Genomic DNA, 21,152 nt, shown 5'->3' with positions numbered 1-21,152 from the left:
AGAGAAGACAGTGAGGCAACGAGATGTACGTACGCCAGACAATAACATGCTAGCACAATGACCAGAGGAACGGAAGAGACTTCATGCAGAACTCGTCATTGAAAACGGGGAGTTGGGTTCGGTCGCATTCCTCCGTGCTTTAACTGGGCTGATGCATATCAGTTGATTGGAGTGAAGGAAGAGTCTTGGTGCGCTATCTTCCTCCCGAACTTCAGTTAATCTAACTCCACTAAACATACTATCATGTTCTGATCAGTTTAAAGGGAACTTTAATCTCGCTGTAGTTTGATGGACAGAGTGTATTAACCTGTATAAGAATGGTCAGCTGATAGAGGGGAGGGGCTATGAGGGCAGAGTGAGTCTGGTCACCCAGGAGCTGGAGAGAGGCAACTTGTCTCTGAGGCTGAGAGACTACAGGAGGTCAGATAGAGGAGGGAACATCTGTCAGGTCATCGTAGTGTGGGTTTGTGGTCCAGGGAGGGTCATTGTTCTATAGGTAAAGAACATAATTATGAACATCTTTACATTAACTATGACGACACAGTCTCTCTGCATGTACAAATACAATTATGCTTTCAAATGTAAGTAGGAGTTGGAGCATTAGAGGTGGTTAGCTGGTTATGCTGCCCATTCTAACCACTCTATACTCTGAGCTTGTATATATCTACAGTGTTTGATAAGACAGGCTCACTTAGCAGTGGTGCATAGTGAAGAACATGTTGAAAAAAACATGCAACTCATAGCGCCATAGATTACACGGATGTATGTTGATGTAGGACCATTAACATACAGCAGCTGCATCTCATAGAGCAACCTTGTTTTCCACAAATCTGGTTACTGACACTACCATGTTATTCATCATCAATGTTTAAGATGAACTCGCACAGTATACTGATGTGTTCTGTTTTAATGATGTTTTAACTTTCTATTTCATATCCTTCTACACAACTTCAGCATCAGGTGAGTAATTTCATATATCTGTTTCATGACATACACCATCATGGGCTAAGAATGTACCAATACATTTCAGACTTTGAAGATAACACTGCTATTGTTTTCTTTTAAATTTCATGGTGCCATTATTCCAATATCTGAAAACTCTCCCTTCATGGTCAAACCTGTGAGCAGAGATACACTCACAGTATTATTCTGATGTATCCCATAATAAGTTGTGCTGCTAAGCTGCACTTGAACCTGCTCCCTGGTACAACACCACATAGAGAAGAACTCTAATAAGGAGAGGATGAATACAATGTGTTATAAACTCTCACATTTAAGATATTTTGGGAAAGAAAGTATGCATCTAGGCTGTCCTCTAACATGTATTAAAACATACTATCATGTTTTGATCAGTTTAGAGGGAACTTTGATGTAGCTGTAGTTTGATGAACAGAGTGTATTTACCTGTATAAGAATGGCCAGGTGATAGAGGGGAGGAGCTATGAGGGCAGAGTGAGTCAGGTCACCCAGGAGCTGAAGGGAGGCAACTTGTCTCTGAGGCTGAGAGACTACAGGAGGTCAGATAGAGGAGGGGACATCTGTCAGGTCATCTATGTGTGGGTTTGTGGTCCAGGGAGGGTCATTGTTCTGAAAGTAAAGAACATGACTATGAACATCTCTACATGAACTATGACGACACAGACTCTCTGTCTGCACAGATACAATTATAGTCTTCATATAATAATTTAATTTTCTTACTGGATTTTGTTACTGTAGTTTTTATATTCTCTCAGTAAAATATAAATGTCTATATGTGTAGCTACTGATGAAGAAAGTGTTTTGTCCGTCTCTTCATAAACGGAGTGATTAAGTTGAGTTCTGGATTTTAATAAGTATTGAAAGTGAAAACCAGACCTCTGACAATAAATGACAACACAACACCAGGCTTAGGTCTCAATCATGTCTCTCCCCGCTCTGAAAGCTGGAGGACCATCTTTTATAGGCCACAAGAATGTAAACATAGATTGTGACAGTCAGGCAGTAATGACGTTACAACAGTCTCAGAGGAAGAGATTCACTGCTCCCAACACATGACAACTCTCAGACTAGAGAGTTCATAGTTGGAGCTCTCCTTGTAGTCATGACAAGGAACGTTTAGCCAGTACTTTCTCCTGACCCCGAACATCTATTAACCCTGACACATAGACACAATCTACTCTTATTAATAGCAAGCTTACATGAGAACATACTAACTAGTATCCAATGACTAGTTCTATTGATTAGTGAATAATGTAAGCACACAGGAAATCCCAATTTCTTCCACACTACCAAACAGTCATCCTCTTCATGAAAGAGCCTGAACACAGAACACAGGAGCTCCATAGATTACACTGATGTATGTTGATGTAGGACTACTGATATAGAGCAGCATTTATCCTTGCTCTTAGTTCATCTGCTTATGATAAAAATGATGTATTCATTTCATAGGCTCGTTAACATTAATTATGTTGACTCACAAACATTTGTTAATAACGTGTTTGTAATATATAAAATGATTGGTGTTTTAATGATCTTTTTCATTTCTTTTTAAACAGAGGACTGGGGTGAGTAATTTCTAACTTCTTCTTCATAACAAAATATCAGGACTACATTATGTTTTAGATAGTAAACATTACACCAGAGTATGTTTCTGTTGTCTCAAGTTCAGAGTGAACCCGAGTTCACAACACAGACATGAGAGATGAGATGAGGTCTAGGATGTGTTGTTTTTCTTTATATTTAATTATGTTATAATGATTGTAAACAAATCTGATAACTTAATTTGTGTAGCTCCACCCTCTTCCACAAAACACTTCTAATACCTCCATGATTGGTCAAACCTGAGAGCAGAGATAAACCTATGGGATCATTCAGATTGTATCCTATAAAAAGCATTGATCCTGAGGTCCAGTTTAACCTTTGCTCTGGAACATCGAATCTAAATCCAATTTCATTTGTGTAGTCCTTTTTACAAGCAATGTCACAGAGGGCTTCACAGATGCCCATAGCAATGCCCCTCAACCAACCTTCAAGGAAGGCAAGGAAAAACTCCCAGTAAAACTCATTGAGAAAAACCTTGGCAGGAGCAATTCAGTGAGGGATTCCCTCCTCCAAAGACGGTCAGTGACAGAGAGTTGCAGACCTTAGGCTAAACATAGTCATACATTAGGAGTAGAGAATACAAATGTGCAAATGGATGTTGAAACACATATATCCAGGGTTCAACAGTTCTCTGAATTGCCGCATGTCAGTTTAAGCAACGGTAGCCACATGGCTGGGGGTGTGGGATTGGCACAGTATGACAAGACAGCCAGGTAGAGGGACAGGAAGGGACCAGTGTCACGCTGAGAGGTGGGGTAGGATCCAAGTGCACGAGAGATGCGAGGCATGGTAGAACAAAATGTTTAATCTTGAAAACGGGAAACAGCTAGGGTACTCACAGGGACAGGGGTAGTAGGACAAGACAAAGACTGGACACAAAACAGAAACCTAAATACACAGAACCAAACGACACACAGGTGGACACAATGACGCTAACGAGAACGAGACACAGGTGAAGACAATGACAGGGAAACACTAGGGCAGGGCAAAACCAAAAACAAGGGGGGCACGGCTGTGGCCGTGACAACCAGGAACTCTGTGTTTTCCATCATAGACCGATGTCCACTGGGCGACTTAGTCAAATGTAGGCAGACTGTCATAGACTGATGTCTTTTATTGAAGTAGGCCTGGTAGCAGAGCCAAGCCCGATTAGTGGAGGAGGCTGGTAGCAGAGCCAAGCCTGATTAGTGGAGGAGGCTGGTAGCAGAGCCAAGCCTGGTGCTGATGGAGGCTGGTAGCAAAGCCGGGCCTGGGGTCTGGGTATGGACTCGGGGTGTGGCAGAGAGTCCTAGTGGGTCACGGCCGAGCAGCAGCTCAAGCAGATCCCCAAAAGGAACAGACTCACCTAGCGGGCTGCAGCGAGGCTGATGCCAGCCTGAGTGTGGTGAAGGTCAGGGAGGTTGGTCCTGACGTACGAGCGGTATGCCTGGGAGGACCAGCGACCCAGGAGCTGGATGGTGTGGTCGGCCACGCTTTGGCTGGAAGCTGAGGAGGCCGCACCGATCCTGAAAGAATGTGCTGAGTAAAGGGAAGGGTCGTTACCTGATTTGGCGAGGAGGAGGCGGAGATGATGGTGGAACCGGAAACGGGAGGCGACCTGATTTCGTGGTGAATAGTGGGCTGGAGAGGAGGGCATGACTTCCTGCTTTGGAAAGAAGCAGGTTATGCAGGGACTCATAGGGGCTGAGGGGAGAGTTGAGGAGGAAGATGGGAACGGCTGGCCCGCTTTGATTTGTTTTGCTGCGTTTCAGGGTGAAGATGAGCGTGTCTGGGGAGTGTAGCGTGATGTCGGAGATGCATGGGTGAGCAGAGGGGTCAAAGGTGGAGCAGGTGGAAGTAAATTGTGAGCACCTAAGGAAGCTGAAGGCCAGGAGGAACATGGCCTATAGGGTGGAATTGGTGGAAGGGGAGGAGTAGCCAGTGCGCAGTGTGTGTATGCAGGCGGCTAGCAGGTCGGCAGTGAGGGGGAGCCGTGCGGAAGGAGAGCGGGGATCTAGGCGCTTGTTGTAGAAAAAACATCACTGCTGTAATTATGACGATGGAGAAATGATCATGGTTTATAAGATTGATATAGAACCACTTAATCACCTTTTTTACTTGTATACGCTATATTATTGAAAACCAGATGCAAAGCTGTTGATGGATTAGAATTGCCACTAAAACATGGCCAAATGTGGAAGTCCAGATACATGGGGTTTGAGTGCCAGAGAGAAAAGAATGTGTGTAGGCCTCTCCCATGAAGGACTATATAGCCCAGATATTGAGAACTACAACCGCCTGGTATCAGGGGACAGATTTATGTCCTTAGAGTCAGTGTCCCTGTGCAGCTGGGCGGCAAGGCCCCACGTGGGCCTTGGAAAGAGAAAGTAGGGGGAAAGTACGAGCAATGTAAATTTTGCATGTCTGAAAGAATGCACTTCACTGCCTGACCTGTGAAACAGAAGAAACATTCTTGTTGTAAAACATCAACACAGGATAAACTGTCAGGAATATACATTCAATACATGTTTTCTGTATTTGGTTTAGAAATGGAACATGAAATAATTTATAATTTATACAATTATATTTATAAAAAGTATTTCAACATAATTTGCTGTGCTTATGGTATTAGAAGTTGAACTGTATATGTTCCAAGTAGCTTGACAGAGAATGTATTACTGCAGTGTAATATATCTAACATGTCAGTTCTCCATCATTGTTTCAGTTGAACAGTATTTACAACGTGAGAGCCCAGAGGACAAGAGGAGAAGAGAGGAATCTGCTTGTTTGCTTGGTGAGTATAAAACACTACTTAAAAGACATATACAAAGCAGTGTAGTGAACAAGGAGAAAGGAATAAAACCTTCAGTTTGGTTTAATATATACATGTACAGTATATGTATTACTGTACTAGGAGTGCTTTGTACCTGTAAAGGTTTTGTAATCCACAAGATTTGCTTAACTGTTGTGCTTAGTTTTGGCAGTGTTTTAAAGAAATGTGAAAATGACTCACTGTTGTGCAAACAAGAGCACTGATGTACTTGATAGGATAGAGAGGAAGCGGGTCATAACTGCAATCAGGTCCTACGAAGAGAATATTTGGAACTTCATGTTTACTTCAGGCAGGTAGCAGGTAGATGTTACGGTTGAGTGCAGGGGTAGGACGCAAACGCAGGAGAGACAGACAGGCAGAGTTCTGAAACAGAGGTTTTATTCTTGAACTGAGAAACAGGCAGGATACTCAAAGTAACATAGGCAAGGACAAGACAAAGACTGGACACAAAACAGGAACCTAAATACTCAGAACCAAACAAGACACAGGTGGACACGATAACACTAACGAGAACAGAACACCACAGCAATCAACAAGACAGGTGAAGACAATTACACAGGGACACAGGGACAGGGCAAAACCAAACAAGGGGGCACGGCTGTTGTCGTGACAGTACCCCCCTCTCACGTCACCGGACGTCCCACCCGGGACACAAGTAGGGTAGGGGGTCGGAGCAGGTCCGGGGAACGGCCCGGGGACAGGGCCCAGGGTCGGGGAAGGTCCGGGGGCGACCCTGAGGCCGAACCGGAGGCAGGGCCGAGGGTCGGGGCAGGTCCGGAGAGCGAGCCGGTGGCTGGGCTGAGGTATGGGGAAGGTCTGGGGAACCAGGGCCATTGTCGCTAGATTGAGCGACTTTTCGTTTCCCTGGTGACAAAAAATCGAATCTAGCAACAAATCTAGCAACTTTTAACGACTTCTGGTGAGTCACAACACTGTGCTTGTCAGCGTCCGACCCAGCTACCCGGTACCTCTGAAATTCTGGTATCGTACCGTTTTTTTGTTTGAGTACCAACTTGGTACCGGGGTACCGGTTTTTGTGACAACCCTACAACGTACTGATATCAAAATAAATATCTGCGAATCACCAGCTGTTTAATTGATTGATTTCAAACCCTAATTCATATTTTTATATAACCCTCCAGAAATACAGCTGGACTACAAACGTCCAGAGGACATTTACAGACTAATAGAGGACAGGAACCAGAAGCTGAAGGAAAAAGAGACACAACTGGATGACATGACCCAGCAGGTGAGAGAGAAGGAGAGACAACAGGAGGAGCTTAGAAAAGACCTGCAGGACAAGAACAACCAAGTAGAGAAGCTCACAGTCCAACTGCAGGAGAAAGACTCTGAACTGGAGGAGAGGAACCAGAGACAGAGAGAAAAGGAGGGAGAATTAGAAGAGAGAGACCAGCAACTGGTGAGACTAGACAGTGAATGTAAAGAGAGAGAGAAGAGACTGGAAGAGAAGGACAAACAACTCGAAGAGAGAGACCAACGACTGGAGAGACTGGAGAGTGAAGGTAAAGAGAGAGAGAAGAGACTGGAAGTGAAGGACAAACAACTAGGAGAGAGAGATAAAGTGTGTGAAGAGAAAGACAAGCAGCTGAAGGAGAAAGATGATGAACTAAAGAAGAGGCAGGAGGAACTGGGAGAGAAAAACAAACAACTAGAAGAGAGAGACCAACGACTGGAGAGACTAGATAGTGAAGGTGAAGAGAGAGAGAAGAGACTGCAAGAGAAGGACAAACAACTAGGAGAGAGAGATGAACTGCTGAAGGAGAGAGATAAAGTGTGTGATGAGAAAGACAAGCAGCTGAAGGAGAAAGATGATGAACTAAAGAGGAGGCAGGAGGAACTGGGAGAGAAAAACAAACAACTAGAAGAGAGAGACCAACGACTGGAGAGACTAGATTGTGAAGGTGAAGAGAGAGAGAAGAGACTGGAAGAGAAGGACAAACAACTAGGAGAGAGAGATGAACTGCTGAAGGAGAAAGACAGACATGTGGAAGATGTCAAAAATGAAAACATTAAACTTGGTAAGATTTCATGGCGTAACTTATATTTCATATCATTTCCGTGATACATTTGAAGTGTTTTGTATTTGGAAATGGTATGTTTATGGTTTTTATTTTCAATTCTTTCAGAACAGCAGATATGTGACCTAAACACTGAGGTAGAGAGACAGAGAAATGAGTTATCAGTTAAAACCACTGGTGAGTGTTATAATGTGAAGTTTTAGTTTGAATATTTCACTCTAAATATGATGCCCACTGAATGGTTGTTTCATCTTGTGTGTTAGAGACAGGAGAGATCTCAGAAGCAGGCCCCAAACTACGAATCAGGAGGAGACGGAGCAGCTTAGAACTACCTCCAAACAGTGAGTCATCAACTCTCTTACAGACACCTACAAACCAGGGGCGGTTCTACACGGGGGCCTACAGGGGCCAGTGCCCCTGTAAAAATGTCGCTGGCACCCCCCTGTGGCCCTCCTGAGCTGACTGAATAAAACATTTAAAAATCGTTTTTTTTTTGTACACGTTTTCTTCTTCTAGTAGTCATCATGAAATGAGGAAGAGACATTGCAGCCTTTTTTGCCCCAGTAAATAAAAAAGTTAGAGAAACATATCAAAGTCTTGAGAGAGCTGAGGAGCTGGAAGAGGGAGAGCCGTTTGTATGATTTTAATGTAAAGCAAAATTAAAGTATTCAATGTTTAAATATCATTTGTTTCCGTTTTTTAATGTGCCCCTCTGATTAAACACTGGCCCCCCCAGTAAAATGTGTCTAGAACCGCAACTGCTACAAACACCTGAACATCTAACCCATCCTCTACTGTCCTTACATCTTCTGTCCTACTGTGTGTTTCATAGTGATTATAGAGTTCAGGTTTATAATCTCAAACATGCTGATATCCATTACAGTCCACTGTTAGACAACATGTTAACTCACTCTCAAGATCATCCAGTCCTCTCCAACTAGACCAGTGGTGTGACCATGTCCATGTGTTGTGTTGCAGTGGGGGGGAGAGAGCAGCAGTCCAGACCCTCCAGTGTCTCCCAGTGTGTCTGAGCTGAGACTGGTGCTGCTGGGGAGGACTGGGGCTGGGAGGGGGGCAGCAGGAAACACCATCCTGGGCAGAGAGGAGTTTGGGGCCCAGGACAGCCCCTCTGCAGTCACCCAGAGGAGCAGGAGGAGAGAGGGGGACGTGTGTGGGAGACGGCTGGTGCTGGTGGACACTCCAGACTCCGATCCAGGAGCACGAGGGAGACATCAGAACACTCAGCCATCGAACATCTGAACTGGAGAGACAGGTGAAGGAAGAGAGGGATGAGGAGAAGAAGAGAGAGCTGGAGAGGGAGCTGAAGAGAGAGACTGACCGGAGAGAGGAGATGGAGAGAAAGCTGAAGAGATTTAGAGAGGAGGGAGAGAATGAGAGGAGGGAGAGGGAGGAGAGACACAGGCAGGAGATGGAGGAGTTCAGGGAGAACTTTGATGGACTTTGGAGAAACAATTTTGAGAAAAAAAAAGAATAATGCTTAATAATGAAGTGTGCATTTGGCAAATGTGTTTGACTTTGTGCATACGTATATCCAAGTTTTGCATTAAAAAGTTGTAGATGCTTGCATACATATATAAAGGTTTTGCAATTTTCCGTGCATACATATACCAAGTTTGGTGTTTTCAAGAGGAGTTTTGACCTCTAGCATACGCATGTGTTTTATTAGAAAGAATGTGCATTGGCAAATGTTTTTAAGAAAGTGCTTGCATAATATTTTAAAGAATGTTAAGAAATAGCTTGAAAATGTTTTAGAACCTTTTTTACCTTTTTTGAATTTTAAAAAAACTTTGTAGATGTGGATCTTAAAATGGATATGTAGAATTGCTAATGTGTAAAAGTTTAAGGCAGAATGTTTCAGTATGACAGATGCAGAGGATGTGGTTAGGAAATGCTTGAATAGATGAAACCACATTTGACTTTTTGGAGAATACAGGAAACGTGTAGACAGATACCTGCGTCATGTATGGCCCAAAGTCTAGACAGGGCCATACATGAGTGTCCACCTGTGCCTATTTTAGCAAAGAGCTTCTTTTTTGTCAGTTGTACTGCTGTTTTATTAGTGACCCAGGGTCCGCGTTTTCTTATTTTTTTTGTCGGCCTTAGTAAAGGAGGTTTAGCTTACCTTTTTCTTTTTACACTTTTGTTTCTGTTCCAATAATCTGCCAATAAAAATTTGAAAAGACAGTCGTTGCCCTACCGCCCATTTGTGCGCCCCTCGCTCGAGACCAAGGGATCCACTCAGCGCCACACACCTAGACTCAGGTGAGTTCCCCGGGAATCGCGACCAGTCATTTAGGCACGAAAACTGCCCAGCTGGTGTTTACGCGAAACAGGGTCTTGAAGTGTTCATCTGCTCAGACACATATACTCTCTCGATAGGTGCGGTGTTGCGTCTCACAGATAAACTAACGGGGGGAATAAGGGCGGACGAGGGCCCTTGAACGTTTTTGTTATCGGGTGGGAAGGGCGTTGTAACCGGGAGGGAAACGTAGCCAAGGAATAAGTGATCAATAAACTATGATGTTTTGCCCAAAAAAGGGCCTATAAACATTTGCTGCTATAAAAGATCTCTTGAGGTTTGCGTTCGGAGGCCCCCGGTGAGCGTCTGTGACATTGTGGTTTGGTTGGGTGCGGAGATTCCTTGCCGGGAGGGAGGGAGCCTCAGACTAACTCGTAGCCAAGCGTGTGTTCTCCGCACACGTAGCCTATGCAAATTCGTGAGACCCCGGGCGTGAGTTGGGTGGCGTAGCGAGGCGTAACAATATTATATTATATATATATATATATTTGTTGCCGGGGGACCAGCACCCTGGTCAGCGTCCTCGAGTCCCCACACGATCGTTCAACACTTCCTATGGGGATACATAAAGTAAAAAAGCAAGTGTCTATGATGTTCTGTCATGTAATATCTGTTTTTGTGTTTCTTTATCAAAACACCTAATACTGAAGCCTCTGTTGATACGTCATGTCTCATATGTTGACGATGTCTTTCTAGTTTGAGAAAAGCTCTGTTGTTGACCAATCACATCCCTGATCTTGATACCAGGATTCAGTAAAAGACAGCAGAAGAGAATTGTCTGCAAGTGTGAAGAGTAACTAAGTTGTATAATCTGTAGTTCTGCAATAGTCTCTAGAGGGCAAAAAACTTTTTTTGTTACAAAAACTGGGAACAGCTAGGGTACTCACATGAACACACACAACATGACACAGAACCAACAAGGACTGATCGGGAGGAACCATAAATACACACAAGACCAAACTACACACAGGTGAACCAAACCACCACTAATGGGCAAACAGAAAATGACACACCAATGAGCAAGACACAGAGGAAGACAAAAGCACAGAACACAGGGAATCAGACACAAGGAAACAGTAGAGCAGGGAAAACTAACTCAGGCTGGCGTACGGCCGTGGCCCTGTCAGTACTCCCCCACAAGGGACGGCACCGGACGTCCCAGCAGGAAATCAAGGCCGGGTGGCCGGGGGGTCCGGAAGGGGACTGGGGAGGCAGGGCTGAGTGTTGGGGCAGGTCCAGAGGGTGACCAGTACAGGCCAGGAGGGCAACCCAGAAGCCGGATCGACGGGCAGAGCCGATCAGGAGGTCGTCAGCAGGGGAAGGCTTGTTGAATGACTGTTCTTTCTGAGATATGATGGTTTATTGTGCTTCAATTGGTGTCCGCCTCTTTCTCCTGGTGAAAGGAGCAAAGGTTACATGTATTGTTGTGGGGAATACATGTAATACACTCTAAGGTGTTTCTGGTGTTGAATGTCGTCTTTTCGGGACATTATAGGTATATTATAGGCACATTCATCAAGTGTGAATTGGGAATGTTATGAATGTACTGTTCTAAAGACCTCACTCAGGAGGGAATTCTGCCCCACCCGTGCCTCACTCAGGATCAACAGTCCACACATCTGCCAAGTGTGAAGGAAAATACTGACGGTACTGTGTAGTTTGAGTAGTCAAGATGCCGGCTTAATACAATTTATTTAGTTAGTACAGTACATTAGCAAACAGAGTACTCTAGACCCGTCATAACGAAGGACATCAGAATCAGAATGGGATTTATTCGCCATGAAAGTTTGCACAGACAAGGAACATGTATACTACAGGTCGTTCGGAAGGGTGGTAAAGAACATCACATACACACTGCCTTATATAAACGTATAACAAATGTTCATTCTGTATGGTCAATCAATCAATGTAGCTGTCTCTGTGATTGGCTAACACTATTCAGTGACAGTTGAAACAATAAAGCCTCAGGGCCAAGTGTCCCAAAGTTCTTTGATGTTGCATCTCTCTCCAGTAAAGGAGATAATAAAGATAACATATGGTCATCTTCAAACAAGAATTAATTAAACACAAACAATGAAACAGGACACAATCTCTATAGCCAAAAGTTCAGAGCAGCTGCTTCAATCGACCCTTCCAGAACTTCTCCCCCCAGGTGACCAGAACTCTAAGATCATAAGACATCTTAGGACAATCAGACTTTATTTCCTACAAGATATAAGATTCTACACCCATATTGACCTTACTTAAACTCACTGTCACTGTCCTTTATCAATGAACAAAGGAGCTTACAGATGACCACTTATAAAACACATACATGTAACTATGTCCTAAAATTCTTTCACACAAGCAAAAAGGCCTCTTATTTCACTAGCATGCAGGAAGTCACCAAACAGCTGTGGAGGGACACTCAGGCCGTCAGCATAGGCCTAACCTCAGCATGTAGGTGGAGGCGTTGGCATTGCAGCCGTGGTACTCAGTCAGTACCCAGCCTGGAGGGCTAGGGCCAGGCCGGCCACCTGACCTAGTCACCAGGGGAACGAGGGAGTGGCCACTCAGACCACCTGGAGCAGGGATGCTAGCTATCTCAGACAAATAAACACAGCACGGAATTCAAACATTTCATTGAAATGTTTTTCTGATAAGAATCTGATGAGCATCTCTTGTCATGAGAATTTCTTCACGCTATCACGTGTTTAATTAAGTGGAAGTTAACTGTCATAGAAGTCTTACTCAAGGCCTTTCCGTTGAAAACTGAACGTGCAACTGAGTTCCAGTCCACTAATTGACCACATTTTCCCAAAACCACATTCTGGGCTATGGATGCCAGCTCCCCAGTCCTCACCTAACAGGGTGGGATACAGGTCAACCAGAGATCCAGGCAAGCTGAGCTGCTGGCCAGACCTCACCCCTGGACCCATGAGCAGCAGAGGAACATGGGAGCTGCCCTCCAGCATGGACATCTTGTAGAACTGCCGGTGCTCCATGACCAGGTCCCCATGGTCGGCTGTGACCATCAGCACAGTGCCGTCCTGCAGTCCTGAGTCCCGAAGGGCTGACATCACCTGACCTGGGCCCAACAGAGACAGGAGGCAAGGATTTGGTGTCTGTAATGGTCAGTACCTGTAAACTCTACTAGGTACCATCAAGTCAATTATTACCATCACAAAGAATTACAGTGAATTTTGATTTTTCAATTAACTTAAAATCAAAACCTAGCATGGCATTTGTTTCAACACACATGGCGTTATAGAAGGCCTGCATGCTTCTGACATCCTCTGTTGTGAAGTTCCCAGTGCAGTTCTTAGTGTAGGTGGATGTAGGGTGTAGGTCTTTAGGATGTATTTTTCTTGCTGGAAGGGGGAATCTGAGAATGCACAGCGTGCAGTTGTTGCTTAATGCCCGTACTCATTGTAACTATAAACAATGAAACACTTGTGAGAAGTGGTGTCCTTCTGAGGTCTCCAATAGAGACGTCTCAGCTGAGGAGGATGCTTCTTATTCCCCTAAGAACAGATATCCCCCGCCCCTGCTACTGACAGCTGATTTCAGAGCTAAGTGCAAGTGCCGTCTTGGAAGTGGCAGGGGACGTCCTCAAAATCGTTCATGTGCCTCGTCTCCTAACAGGCCAAGGACGGCTTGGTGCCCTCAGGAATATGCGCCTCTCCTCTCTCCTCTCAGAGCTCACCCTGGTCGTCTCTGCAGTTTGCCTACCGAGGCATACGAGTGAACAGTGTAGAGATGGGAGCAGTGTTTCAGCACCACGGAGAGAGGCACCAGTCTCAGCACTCTGTGCTTTCAGAGTCTCACACAGTCACCGCTCTTCAGTGATGTCCTTGCTGGGGATGATGGCTGCAGCCCATGAAGCAGTGCCCCTAGGCCTTTTACACACATGCGCTTGCTGCAGAGGTGGTTTGCCTGGCTGGGACTAGACCCTGTACGGCACCGTCGCAATCGCTGGCGATAGCGCAGTGTGTGATCTGACCCACCCGTTGGAGGGAAGTTTGAGCATCGGGTGCGGAGTCGACATGGGCAGAGTGGTGTCCCAATACCCAGTTTTCCCGGATGCGTCCCAGAGCAGGTGGGGAGGAGAATGCCAAGAGGGTCCAATAGGAGGAGAGTGGGACCCATCAGAGACGTGTCATATCAGCCTCCACCGCTTAGTGACAGAGATTTGGACTGGGGCCTTCATGCACCTGCGCTCCCTGAGAGCCCTTCATATTCCAGCCCTGCTCAACAACAGAGCGGACCTGATGTCATGAGGCAGCCCATGAGAGGACGAGGGAAGGTGTTGAAGCCATATTGTACGTTACTCTACTGGGTCCACTGGGTTGGGTTTGTGTTGTATCTGTTATCATTTGAAAATATAGAGGTGAAGAGGTTTTCAATATCTTTAGCTTTTTGGCGCTGACCCCAGACCATGGAAAATAATACCTTATTTGGCTTGGCTTTGATCGATAACTGTAGCCCCGCCCAGCGGAAGAGCGCTCATAGGTGAGCTAGTGATTTGTTTTAGACAGCTCAATTTGTACGAGTTCTGAAGGGAGCAGCTAGCATACAGTTTTTCAACCACGCAAACATATACGCTTATACACACATATACCCACATCAACTTTGAGTCATTGGATGCCCAAACCTTGACTACACCAACATCCAAGCACACATCTTATTGGTGCGTTGAGTGGTCCATTGCTGTTAGCACAGTGGTTATTTATGAATATGTTTTTTTATTTTATATATGCTTGATAACCACAATAGGCAACATTTTTCCATCGTCTCTCTGGTCGATGCGGCAGGGCAGAGGTGGACCTGTTCACGTCCTGGGACAGCACGCAGTGCTATTGATGTTTTCTCTGAGTGCACGGGACAAACCACCGTTGGGGGTCGATGCGTTTGTGCATAACCCTTGGCCGAGGGTCCTGCTTCATGCCTGCCCTCTTTAACTGTCATCCACCACTACTGGCCCGGGTGAGATAGGAGGGACTGTAATTGATTCTGAAGGATCCTGACCACCCTGGATCCCCGTGGTTCCCAGAGCTATGGATACCGTGGCAACCCTGGAGCTCGGGGTCAGGTGATCCAGGGGAAGATTCCCAGATTCACATGCTGGTACAGGGGAGCAGGGGGGAGAGTAACCATGGCGAGAGCTGCAGTGGACGACTAACCCACCTTCTCTTCTTTCATCAGGCCTAGAGAGACACCAGCCAGACTGGGCCTGGCTGTGGACCTTTCCCTCCACCAAGACAGGATCTGGTTTGGTTTCAACTCTGGTTTGGTGTTTTTTTTGCTTAATAAATGCCCAACCTGGGCTGCACCTGACCCTGGTTGTGCTGTTCTTGGGTCATACGAGGTCAAAGCCCAAGTGAGTTCCCCTGGTTACCACAATATGGACAAGGACACAGATACACGATGCGCTGGCAAACTTTCTTTCAGTGGTGTGAAGGACAAAACATTGACCCGGTCAACGTTTTTTTTAAATATTTTTTTATAAAAACAGTTTGACAAGAGACCGGCACTGATACTGTAAGGTATATGGAGCAGTCGTCTGGGCTTGTCATGAAGGTTTTGCTATAGAACGACTCTGGTACATGTAGACTCAGACCCCGTCAGAGAGCATCAGCATCCAGGTGGGACCTGTCCATGGTGCTGGAGACTCTATGGAAGCCTCTGTTTGAGCCCATTGACAGCAAACCCCTGTGCTTTGTTTCTCTCAAGACAAGCTCACTCCTCACTCTGACTACGGCTAAGAGAGCGAGTTACTCGTGCACCTTGTCCGCCCATGCGGATTGTGTGATCACCTCAGGTGACCAGACGAGCAGCGTTGCACCCTAACCCTGCTTTTGGGCCCAAGGTCTCCAGTGGGATGTTCAGGGCACAGAGCTGTGAGCTGAGATCCTTCTTCCTCCCTCCGCACAGCAGAGACCAAGAAAAGCGTTTGCATTGCTCATGTCCAGTAGGCTCTCTCTCATACTACTTGATATGAACGGCATCTATCAGCTCTTCCCCCCCCAGTTGTTGAGAAGCTATGGTGGATGAAGAACTGGGATGCCTTTGTCTACACAAAGACTCTCTCACTGGCTCTGGGGCGCTTTCAGTATCAGTGTAAGTCAATGGGATGTCCCGTTCCTCCTGGCATTCCGGCTCATTCCACCTACCGAAGTGGCCATCCTCCGTGGCGTGGGAGTGGAGGGGATCTGGGAGGCAGAGTCTGGGTGGTCCCCCTTACCCTTTATACCAGACTGTCTGATGAATGTGTCCTCTTCCTCCTTTGGTCACTCTGTCCTCAGCACAGCTGGTGGAGCGGTGGAGTGGGTGTGTCACCTCGGGCTGGCCCCTTATGGGGACTCCTCTTCGGATCCTGTCAGGTGTTTCTGTTTGTGCTCTCCCCAGGGAAGAGCCCTCTCACCTGTGGAACTCCACTCTGCAGCTACGTTGTCGATGAGGGAGTATAAAAAAGGGGGCGGGGCACAGGGCCGTCTTGGAAGTGGCAGGGGACGTCCCGGACTTTGTTCACGTGTCTCGTCTCCTCACAGGCCAAGGACGGCTTGGTGCCCTCAGGAACATGCGCCTCGCATCTCATTCAATTGAAGACTTAGATTTCCATCTGGATCAATGAAGTGAATATAACGGTTGAGCATTCTGATCTCACTTTTCCTCTGCACAGAGCCGATATGTCATCTGTCTATTCATCACTGTTATACACATATGTTATATATTGTATTTGAAGGCTTCACAGTTTAAGATGTGTCTAAATGCTCTCATCTTCAACACTGCTCACTATCATGAGACACTCACACACATGTACACCACTGACTTACTGACTTACATACCTCACGTTTAGTTATGTTAACTTAGTATTCTTTAATAAATTACCACAGCGTATAGTTCTCGCGCATGTGTTCCCCTTTGTTCTGTCTCAACCCCTGAGCCGGGTTCGTGACATGGGGGCTCGTCCGGGATCCCCCATGTCACGAACCCGGCTCAGGGGTTGAGACAGAATGTCTCATGATAGTGAGCAGTGTTGAAGGGTGTATCAACAAAAGTCAAACGGTTGCCACAACTCAAAACAAAAGCGTGCTGCGGACAAACGGAGTGGTCTCCTCTCTCTCCCGGCGTCCTCTTAAAGGGGAGGAAACCACCGGGCCCCAGGTGTAGCCACTTAACGGCTGAGGAGGCCGTTACAAGTTACAGTAACTCCCATCTTCCACCACGCCAAAGCAGAAGTCAAGACAATACACTATATTAACTTAACTCACTGATCATCTATACTTTCGTTCAGTCTCTTCAGAAGGTTGTCTGAACCTGTGGCCCTGGCCTGGTCTACAAGTTGTGAAGGCCTTGTGACATGGCTTGTAAATATGGGGTCTGTAGCTTGATATCAGTGTTCCCAAGTCAGTGAACATGTACTGTCATTAATGACTGACATAAGACTCCCAGAGCCAACAAACTTTCTGTTAAACATACAATGTTGGACCTCAAGCCGGTCTCTACAAGCCTGCTTCCTGTGTCCTGAGCATTTCAATTCCCTTATTCACTCTGACTTCCTCGGTCTTCTCCAATTTCTCTCTGCTGGTGACTTCTTGTTCACAGTGCCAGTAGTGCTGTTGCCTCCGTCGACAACGATTGCTCCACTCCACCCACGGCCACATCCCTTCCACGCCTGCACTCTGTTCTCCTGGCCCTCAGCTGGGCAACACAAGGCTCCAGATGGAACACACTCCACCAGAGTCTGCCTCCTACAGCTGACGGTGGCATCTACAGGTGGCCCCTGACATCAACACCAACCAGTGTGCCCCTCCTGTCCCCTCTGACCACATCTTCCACACCAAGCCCTCTGAGGCTGACCTCGCCTGGAGAACATTTCCTTTTTCTTCTTTGGGATCTGATAGAAGACCCTGACTCTTATTCCCCCAGAGGACAACAAAGGATCCTTGTATTCCCCCTGGTGCATCTTAGTTTGTCTCTTGTTCGTCCTACTCCATCTGAACCTGGCAAACCTTAACTCTGTGCCGTAACTCAGTAGATAATACAATTACTATTCTCATCATATCAGCATTGGATTATATATTATATTAACATAAATATTTCATGTTCTTTAAAACGTTTTGTTAGCTGCACGTGAAACCAGCTAGCATTACATACCTACCGGTACATTATGTTATTACATATTTACCTCTGTTACTCTGTATTGTTTCTGAGAGCATTTATTTTTGTGATATCCACTCAGAAGACCACAAGTTAAATCTTCAAATGTATTTTTTACACCTACTCATCACTCAAGCCTAAAATAACAAAAGCCACACACGTGGAATTTGAACAATATTTCCCTAGCTAATATGTAGTCCTACTGTTGTTGGTCATCATTGTTGCTAACTGTTACTGTCGCTACCTGTGTTTAAACTATACGTTGTTTATTAGTTCATTTTGCTTTTAGCTAACGTGTCTTATTTGTACATTGTATTTTCTTTTTATTTATTACTGTATTACCACTGTCTTTTTCCTGCTGAAAACTCTACATGTCCCTGCACAAGGATGAATCAACTGTTATCTTATGTTGATAGTCATACAGACAGAAATAACACTTTGAATATCATCTATAATATATATTCTATTGATAGGGCACTCTGCTGCCTGTAAATGGACTACTCATGTATATGTATGTTACATGAAACCTTTGACCATGAACCATTTCCTCATTCAACCTCATTCTGCAAGATACATTTCTGGAAAAATAGTCATTAGTGCCCACAGCAAAGTGTTTTTGGTCATGTAGATACTACAAATAAACGTTTTTATTCATCCATACACCCTGATGTTTTTCCTTGGTAAACAATGTCCTGAAATTGAAAACAGAAATGATGATATAGTGGAGGAGAGGAAAGGTTTTATGGAGTGGTAGGGGAAGAGAGGTGTCACGAGTTCAGGGAACCAGTGCAGTGCCCATCGGTGGCTCGAAAAATCCATGGCTCAATCGCTTAGTGCAGCTCAAAATGGCAGCAAACACGTTAAGATAAATAGCCTGTATTTATTTCTAAGTGCCTGATTCTCGAAATAATCGTGCCACAGTCCCTCAGACAGAGATTCTGCCATTATGATGAGATTAGATGGAGGGATGAGGGCGGACAGAGGAGGTGTTATGTTAATGAGGGGATAGGGGAGGTGAGGAGGTTGAGAAATGGAGGGTTTGGGTAGAAAGGAGAGGTGTAGGAGGAGGAATGGAGGGATAGCCACGGTTTTAGGCATGGGCGGACCGGGCAGCCGCTCGGAGCGGCATTTTTTCATGTCACGTGGGGGGCGCACGAGCATAAAATAAAAAAAAAAAAAATCTCTGCGCCGCGAAGCGGTTTTCTCTTTTCTATCATTTCACTGTGTGGGGAATTGGCAAATTGGCGCCCCCTTCAGGCAGCTGCAGGCACCCCTGCTTGCTGAGAAGGTGCCGTGCACAGAAGCTGTGTGAAAAAAGGGGAGGGGGACAGACAGCTCACCTGGGGGGGTCCACTGTATAGTGCAATACTCTAAATTAGTGGGCTAAAGTCAGTTGCACCTCGACTTTCTTCCAAATAACGCACATTTCATTCATAATATTATAAATATAGGCCTAAAGTTCCTGCACATTTTTTAATTGTGTGAAATGGCTAATAAAAATATGTAACACAACGATTGTGGTCACCAAGGTGAATTGGTTTAGTCTTGACTTCTGGTCGTGAGTGACAGTGTTGGGGGGATGGGAAATCTGTTGACTGTGGGGTGCCAAAGAAGATGGACAGGAAAAGGTCAAGTAAGCCATCAGGTGCCCAATTTCGAAAAAAAAAGAAAAGAAGAAGAGGAGAAACGAGAAAAAGATAAAGGTATGCAAATATGTCTCTGTATGATTATTACGGTATCCATGTCATGAATGAAGGGCTAATGTTAATTGGTGGGTATAGGCTAACTCTTACGTTTGTTAGCCTTTTTGCTATGATGCTTGCTATGCAACAACAATATTTCGGTTTTAACTCAACAAACACGAGATAACATGTCACCATAATAGTGTGCTTTGCAACAAAACTGTTACAAGTTCAGTTATTATTTATTTTCATTATTTAGGTTCTGTAATTAGCCAACGGAATTTTAAAATCAGTAGGTAGTTTCAAAGACGAACATTTGCTATTTGCTACAACTGTATTTCGTGACAAATTATAGTTTAACGTCATAACTAAAAGTGTTCCTCCCTAAAAGTTATATTAATATAGCATGTAATAACAGACATTTAGCGTGTAAGGGCATGTTTATGTAACCCTCCTATTATGTTTGGTGTCAATTTGACCCCAGGCTGTTTAGCTGTATAGAACATAATCGGTATTACCATAACAGCCTTTTGATTTCAATGGGGGGGGGGGGGGGGGGGGTTAGGGGGGGGGCGCGAAGGACGTCTCGCCCTGGGTGTAATTCAATGTAGAACCGCCACTGGGGATAGCGAACGAGAATGCACTTTTATTGACCAATCACATCTCTGATCTTGATACCATGATTCAGTAACAGACAGCAGTGACTGTTCTTCCTGAGTTTGCCTCCCAGTGTCACTGGTCTCATGACAATTTCTGCTCCTTCTAGAACTTCCTCAGTAGAACTGTGCTGCTCTCTGCTGGCCTCAACCTCTCCTGCAGGGGGCTGACTTTCTGACTGCTGCCTCCAGCCAGCCTCTGAAGAAGGAGAACATAGTTAATATGTAACTACTTCTGATGATCTTAATGAACTCTGCCCTTAAAGGAGTGGAGAGAGAGAGGGAGTCTGAAGGAGAGATACAGGTGAACTCTGCCCTTAAAGGAGTGGAGAGAGAGAGGGAGTCTGAAGGAGAGATACAGGTGAACTCCTCCAGATGGTGGAAGTGGCTCTGCCTCTGCATCAAGTTGTTATAGTGTTACTGGAGTTTGTTTTATAAATGATGTGAGGTTTTAAAGAAACAATAAGAAATGTCAATAGTAGTTGTGTGGAGTGTTGTGCATGAAGACTAGAGCATGTAAGAACATATCTGTGCATATCTACTGTACCTAACACAGTTAGCCAGGACACTTTACAGTGAGAGAGTAGGATTATCTGTTCAAATAACTCATTTTGAAACGACCTGAAACAAGGGAGTGTTTCTTTTGGGGGGGAAAAGATGATATACTGATTCAATCTTTGATGTCATTGTAGGGGGGTTTAATACGGGCCTAACAACCAAAACTATTCAAAACAATACTACTACTATAATTAAAGGAATAGGCCAGGGGTAACCGAGCCCGAGTTGTCAGACTCACAGACTCCTTCAAGCAGTGTGCTTTTGTAAGAATCTGTGTGTGCTTGCAGGCCTTAGTCAAGCCAGAGCCGTCATTAGACTTCTTCTCACACACTGCGGCGTTTCTGGATTTCTTGGAGCGCCTGC

At 45.3% G+C, this 21,152-nt stretch overlaps 2 protein-coding genes across 3 annotated transcripts in view; one reads left to right on the top strand and one right to left on the bottom strand.

Moving 5' to 3' along the window:
• The first annotated feature begins 5,231 nt into the window (after positions 1–5,231).
• LOC134013974 (trichohyalin-like) overlaps positions 5,232–21,152 on the top strand; it is a 56,576-nt gene continuing 40,655 nt past the window's right edge. The window contains exons 1-2 of one of the 2 annotated variants that reach the window (XM_062453769.1): positions 5,232–5,353; positions 6,535–7,431. In XM_062453769.1, the coding sequence (XP_062309753.1) occupies positions 6,630–7,431 (802 nt within the window). In that variant the 5' untranslated portion in view covers positions 5,232–5,353; positions 6,535–6,629. The remainder of the gene's footprint in view (positions 5,354–6,534; positions 7,432–21,152) is intronic. The other variant, XM_062453770.1, reaches the window with a different exon arrangement.
• LOC134013986 (arylsulfatase K-like) lies at positions 10,622–12,840 on the bottom strand. Its single transcript, XM_062453789.1, has 2 exons — positions 12,594–12,840; positions 10,622–11,144 (listed from the first exon to the last, which is right to left on the bottom strand). Exons 1-2 carry the CDS (start codon positions 12,808–12,810, stop codon positions 11,050–11,052), a joined length of 312 nt encoding a protein of 103 aa, XP_062309773.1. The 5' UTR covers positions 12,811–12,840; the 3' UTR covers positions 10,622–11,049.

Source organism: Osmerus eperlanus, chromosome 27 (assembly GCF_963692335.1).
Source record: "Osmerus eperlanus chromosome 27, fOsmEpe2.1, whole genome shotgun sequence".
In the NCBI taxonomy this organism is placed as follows: Eukaryota; Metazoa; Chordata; class Actinopteri; order Osmeriformes; family Osmeridae; genus Osmerus; species Osmerus eperlanus.
The sequence above is the reverse complement of the archived record's forward strand: the minus strand, read 5'-3'. Positions and strand labels throughout refer to the sequence as shown.